Source organism: Etheostoma spectabile, chromosome 18, assembly GCF_008692095.1.
Source record: "Etheostoma spectabile isolate EspeVRDwgs_2016 chromosome 18, UIUC_Espe_1.0, whole genome shotgun sequence".
NCBI lineage: Eukaryota > Metazoa > Chordata > Actinopteri > Perciformes > Percidae > Etheostoma > Etheostoma spectabile.
Window position 1 is genome coordinate 10,130,457 of NC_045750.1, and position 6,887 is coordinate 10,137,343.

General features: G+C 40.8%; 1 protein-coding gene across 2 annotated transcripts in view; it reads left to right on the forward strand.

The window, feature by feature from the left end:
* The window catches only part of LOC116706232 (pleckstrin homology domain-containing family G member 1), a 40,414-nt gene that overhangs the window by 12,157 nt on the left and 21,370 nt on the right, over positions 1 to 6,887 (forward strand). For both annotated transcript variants that reach the window (XM_032542931.1, XM_032542930.1), the window contains exon 2: positions 6,001 to 6,572. In XM_032542931.1, coding sequence (XP_032398822.1) covers positions 6,150 to 6,572 — 423 coding nt within the window. In that variant the 5' untranslated portion in view covers positions 6,001 to 6,149. The remainder of the gene's footprint in view (positions 1 to 6,000; positions 6,573 to 6,887) is intronic.

The window sequence follows — 6,887 nt, forward strand, 5'->3', positions numbered from 1 at the left end:
TTAGTGCTGTGTTTTATTGCTAAGGGATACTCCCTGGAAGTCACGTGTACTGAAGGCTTTGTTGCTGAAACCGGCATACTACACATTGTCACTTGGTTTTTAAACCCAATGATTAGGGATTCCAAGCAACTTAAAATAAACACAGGCTTTTTTTTGTGGCTGTTCTCTATCCATCTGCATACAACATAATACTTGAACATGTTTATGGGTTAAATATCCACATTTTCACATACCTATTACAAAACACTCACAGAGCTGTTAGTGCTGTTAAGCTACTTGTGAAGATCATAGGGGCCGTAAAGAGGGCTGACAGCTGTTTGCTGACCACTCCAGAATAAAGAGAACTTCAGGTGACCCTAAAGAGTGTAACCAAAGTGTAGCAGTAGTTATTAAACCTGGCTGGATTTGCGTGTCGGACTGACTACACCGATGGAGGGAAGTTGTCAGTTTAAGCGCGTTGTCATATACATGCGCAGGTACGAATGAACATGAACAGTGTTTGTTAAATCATTGTTAGCTATATTTGCATCTTCATTAGCATTATTAAGGATAGTTATTGGGCAGCTCAAGTGAATTTTCCTTTTAGTCAAGTGAAGAAAGGTGCAACATATAAAATTAATCTTCAATTTGGAACATTGGTTTAGTAAATAGATTTTGTTCCTCGTCACTCGACAATTTAACCCACCAAAAAGTCTATTTAATTGCTGTTGTGAAGCCTTTAGTTGTATCATGGAAATGAAATGGAAATTTAAACAAATGTTTCAATGCCAACCATGCACCTTCCTCTGCTTGGGGAGTTTGTGTTATTTGATCCAAAAAGCTCCAGAACAGCCACTCAATCGACCTTTTGGTGAGATCGTTTGGTCAAATATTATTTTCAAAGTCCTTTTTTTTATATTCCTGTGCATCCAGAAATCTGTTGTTTCTTGTGGCAAGAAGATCACTGCATTTTACCGTAATTGAGGTCAGCTCTGAAAATGCTTGTTGTCAAAAATAAAGAGAAAAATCTTTATATGAGCCAGATGTTATGCTTAATATGTAACAGAATTTTCATATAATTTGTGGTAATCAAAATAAACACATACATTTAAAGGTGTTTTTCAATCTAAAAAAGTATGAGAAGAGTTGTGTTTACTGTTTACTCGTAAGCTAAAGAGTGTTTTGTACCCTCTGTGTACATTGTCCGTTCAATTTTAAGGCTGGTTTGAAATGCCCCAGCTCTTTGTGTTTTTCAAGTTAAATGAAGCCAGATTGTTGAGACACTCTGATTTACTCTCTTTCTATTCCGGCAGGAAACAGTCACAACCTGCATGTTTAGGAGCATAATTACAGCTAATATACAAGGATAAGGTTGAAAATCATTTGGACAGGAGGTAACTACAGCACAGTCATCTTTTGTGTGCGTGTGCGTGTGTGTACGTACGTGCGTGTGTGTACACTAGAGCCAGTTCACCCAGGAAACGGCCAGGGTGTGCCCCAAACATGAAGCTGGAAGGTAGGAAGGAGGGGCTGGACAAACACAAGATGGAGTAATCTCTCTCTGTGGTGTTTGGGTTTCACGGCAAACGGAAACGTGGTTTCTCTATATTAGCTCTCCTTGTCTGTTGGTGTGTGTGTGCAGGACAGGTTGCATGTGTGCACACTCTGCCTGCCCATATCTAGCCGCAATAGATGGTGTGAGGACCATTAAGTTATTAGCTCAGTTAGTGTTATCTTTTTAGTGATAAACCTAATGCATTTTGTGTGGAACACACACACACAGTATAGATTTACATATATCACTAACTGTGATAAGGGAAGATATATTATCGATTTGTCAAAGGGCAAAGAAAATGGCCAGTTACCTATTAATGTCATGGAATATAATATAACCCTTTGTGCATTGTGTACGGTAACTTGAAAGCAGCATGTTGCTTATCCATAAGCCAAGGTGTATGTGTGTTTGTGTTTGTGTTGTTTCACCCACCAGATCTCTTCTCCTTTCTGATCTGTAATTGTTAAAAATTGGGTCAGGCTTTGGAGTGCAAACATTTGGATGGACACACGCTCAGTGAATCAGTTCCAAACTTGTCTGAGAAAAACACAGTTTCATGCCACTTAGTTTTGGATGCTCTAATTCCTTCCTGCTTTTCTTGGCACGGCAGTAGAGCAAAATTAAAATAAGAGAAAGATGTGATTCCGAACACAAGACTCTTCTCTCATTCTTGTTTTTCAGATGTGGATTTCAAAATATTTCAGTTTCCTTTTTAGGAACTAGGTAACCAACAATTAACTTCATTTGATATTTCTGTAAAAAAAAAAACATGTATGTAATGTTGCAGTGAAGAGGGACTTGAGGGCTCTGTAGGATTTTTGAAATTAGACTTAGCAATTAGCTGCACCAGTCAATTTTCCAATCAATACTTGAAAATGGATCAAATGACTTTAATGTGAAAGGTGCCGCTTGTAGTGACGAACCACAAGGAATTGTGGAAACTTTGCAGTTGCTATCCAGCCTTTTTACGCCTATTTTAGCTCATTTGGCTATTTTTTTTTGGTTGGTGTGCATACTACTACTACAAACAATACTACAAAATTAGAAACTAGCTAGTAAAGAAAGTAAAACATTTAGCAGCTAAAAAGCCAAATATTTTCCTAAGGAATTAATAGGGACCAATGCAGTGCTAAAAGGAGTGTGTATAATAAACTTTAAATTCTAATCAGCATTTAAGGAAATATGCTTATTCAAGCATCTGTGATTAGGTCAGTAGCTGGGGGTTAAGCTTTGCTTAGTCTAGACGCAGGAAAAAGCTAGCCTGACTCTGACTAAAGCCCAAAAATATGCCTACCAGCACCTCTAAAGCTTAGTTAATACCTGGGAAATAGTTCCAGCACATAACTCCCTGTACAACCACAGCTTGTCGTTACTACAGTTCCATTTGTGTACTGGCTACACAAACGAGATGCAACCTGTTCATTAGTGAGCTTTAGAGGTGTTAATAGGTATGCATTTGAACAGTACAAGTCTAGCTTTTTCCCCCTGCTTTAGTCTTCATGCTAAACTAAGCTAAAAAACACCTGGGACTAGCTCTGACGTGACAGTGTTATCAACTTCTCTTCTTAGCAGTTCTTTTTCCACAAAATGTTAAACGGATTAAAAGTTAGATAAATATCTAGCGCAGGATTATGCAGGTTCTATTTCTTAACTTGGTATAAGTCGTGGTTGCCAGAATCAAACCTGTAATCTCTCCATCACAGACCAGTCTAACAAGCACGCCCGCTGCTAAAGTGCTTTCAAAAGAGGTTTCACCATAGCAAAAATACCTCCTAGGTACCTATTTGAAAGGTGAGAGAGCAGGATTCTTTGAGCTTGTTCTCGGCTTCACGTTTCATGTTTTTGAATGCCAGTCTGTGATCTGCGATGCTTTGAAGTGAGACGTGTTTAGGCTGAGCCTGTCCCGCTGGCAGAGAGAGAGCGACACTGTCCTAAAGGGCATTGGATCTCAATGTTGCCACAACACCGGTGCTGCCGGGTCACTGGTGTACCGAGCTTTGGTGATAAAGACTGGTGTCAAACTCCCACTGAGCTGCTTGTCCACTCGCTTTATTTGCCCATTGTTCTTACCGTCAAAGCTGGCCTTTCTATGAAGCGAGTCCTTGGAAAACGTTGAGGGGAAACTTGGAAGGCTTCTGTTTGATATGCTGCATATGTGGTTTCTCTTCAGCTGGCCTGGCTGTTGGGCCTTGGCAGCTGGTAACCATGTCTTAACAGATCTCTTCACACAAGGTTGTGGGCCAGTTTGGCATCGGCCTGACGTCAAATAGACCCCTGTAGCTGCACACACTACACAAACACACAAACTTGCCTCTCTTCAATAGAAGTAGGGCTTTCATTCATTGCCTCAGAGTGGAGGGTTTAAAGCATTACACTCCTAATCTTGTCATTAAACTCACTAAAATCGTTTTCTCTGTCTTGCTGCAAAAAAACGCTCACACATGCACATTTACCAAATACGTTTCTGTTTTTTGTGTTTGTGTGTTTATGAAATGTTTCTTTGGGTGGAAAAAGTTGGGAGGGCTAGTGGTCTGTGTATGGCGGGTGGTCAGTCAGACTGTGGTCAGCTGGAATGTCAGGAATTGGGATGCTAAACAGAAAGAGACTGTAAGAATATGAAGGTGGTATTGTAACTGTTAAAGTTACTTACAGTGAGTCTTTTTAGCACTTAGTTTAAGAGAGGGAAATACAAGTCAGTGGCTGTCCAATGTGTGAAATTAATTTGAATTTAAGGACTTTGCGTGGGACTTTCCAGCATCAGTGAATCACTAGGACGATCATTTTGGGAGTCATATCATTACTGTAGACAAATTGCGTTTTACACTTTGCCCGAAATACTTTAACTTATCAAACTTAATATTTAAATCCAATGTTGTGCACTGTACTTTATACCAGAAAGGAAAATAATAGGAACAAGGGCATGGTTCTTCTTGTTTTTTACAAATCTAAAACTTTGAGTTTAGTTTTTAGCTTAGGTTCTTCAAAAGGTAAATATGAAAGACCCAACGCCATTGTGACAGACAGATGTATTTTATATGCAACAATTTATTTGGAAACACTAGGAGAGCAATTCTGTGGCATGTACAGTAAGAGCTATTGGATAGAAATTGTCTAGACAGTGGTCTTATTTGTTTGCAGTAATTATACACAGCCATCATGGTTAATGTGACAACCATATATTTAAAATACAATAGGCAGCGCCATTGTTTAGGGCAGAGGTGTCAAAAGTATTCACATTCATTACTCCAGTAGAAGTATGGATACTAGGGTTTAGTATCAACTCAAGCTTTTTACTCAAGTAAAAGTGTAAAAGTACGGGTTTCAAAACTACTTAAAGTGTAAAAGTAAATGTAATTGAAGGTGAAAAAAATAATTTCAATATGCTTTTTCAAATTAGATGGCGAGTTTTGGAAAAGAATAACTTGTGGTACTTAGCCAGAGCTTGTAGTGCATCTTAACTGAGTTGTTTTTTGCATACAACCATTTTGAAAACTTCTTCCGGGTACGGCCAGGGATGTAGGGCTGTCAGCCTCTTTGCTGGTGCTTAGTTGGGACATTTTGCTCAAATTCTCTTGAGTCTCTTCCACGAACATCTTTATACAAGGCTGCATACATCTGCTATTTCATTGCTGGAGTGTGACGTGATTTGTGTCATGTACAGGTGCGATGGATCTCTTACAAAATAGTATATGTTTATACTTCTCGTCCAACCACAATCAAATTCACTCTATCCGGATGGCACGATTTTTCTGGATAGGTTTCTGGGTTTTTTGAATGATGACAAGTCGGAATGAAAACAAGCCAAACTGAAATAGGAGTAGTGAGGCTATTTTTATAATGGAAGGAGTAGACAGTGCAGAGAATTGTGTGAAAATGTATGGAGTAGCAGTAAAAAGTCTGCTGTACAGTAATTACTCCAGTAAAGTATAGATATCAAAGTTTAAGTAAACTACTTAAGTAAGGTAACAAAGTATTTGAACTTTGTTACATGACATCTCGGGTTTAGGGGACATTCAGACCAACAACAGCACAACAACTAAAGGAACTGCATTGTTGTGGGCGTGTTGCTACAGGTTAGCACAGACAGAAGAGGAAATGCAAACCAGGATGTCCAGTTTGAAGCTATACTTAAAGCCATGACAGAATCCAGCCGTTTCATGCATGTAGTGCCCACTGAAAGGTCAATGGCGACAAGCAATCATTTTCTTTCTCATCTCAGTGCTTGCAAAGTAACCAGTAAATTAGACCAAGGCATTCAGCTATTTGTACATCATTTTGGCTTATGCACTTGACAGTGCTCTGCCGTACAACTTGAGCCATGAAGAACCTTTTCGCTGGAGCTCTCCCAAGCCGGTGGTTTCATTTAAATAAGTGAAAGCTAGTGTGTGTCATTGTTGGTCTAAAAGAGAAATTAGAATAAAATTGAATAACAATAATCTCTTCCCTTCTCTCATTTCCCTTTCTAGACGATTATAACTACCTGCCTGATGCTTTACCTCCTCTTCCTGAAGTCCCGGACTCCGGCGCAGCCCTGAGCTCCGTTGACATACCGGCCCGCTGCCTTGGCAACCCGGCTTTCCGCTACACCTCCTCGCGCTACTGCTCCGCCCTCAGCATGGACTCCTCTCCCGACAGTGCCGAAAGGCCGATCAGCTACAGCTCCACGTCTTCCTCCGCTTCCTCCCGCGACAGTCATTGCTCGCTGGGCAGCCGCTCCACCCTCGTCCCTGCCCCTCACTGTAACCTGGTGACCTCAGACCGGGACTCCGGGGCGATTCGGTTGGAACTGGTTCCGGCCCGGCAGCTGGGATGTCGGGAGGAAGATGCCAAAAATGCTGGCAGGGTGGACGCAGGAAAGGGACAAGTCAGACAGGGCAGTGGACAGACTTCGACAGAACAGTCAGAGCCTGAGGTTGGCCCAGATGGAGGAGAGCGGACAGGTCCGGTGCAGGGACCCAGGTCGTATGTGGACCGGGTGGTGCAGGAGATACTAGACACAGAGAGAACCTATGTCCAGGACCTGCACAGCATTGTAGAGGTAAGGAACACCCAACCACAATATCATGTTATATAAAAACAAGCTGTAGAAGAAATCAGAAGCAAAATGATCCTACATTTGGCAGGACATCAAATGTAGAGTGAGGCCTTGAACACATTTGTGTTCATTGTGACATGTATGTGGACAAAAATGTTTGATGAGAAATAATCCAGACTCCTCTTTTGTTTTTCTTGTTTTAGCATATATTTATTGGTTTGTTAACCATCTCTTGAACCCTGAGACTTATCTGGTGACCCCTAGTTTGGGAACCACTGTTCTAACTCAGTAAATACAGGCAGAAACTGAAATTGGGGG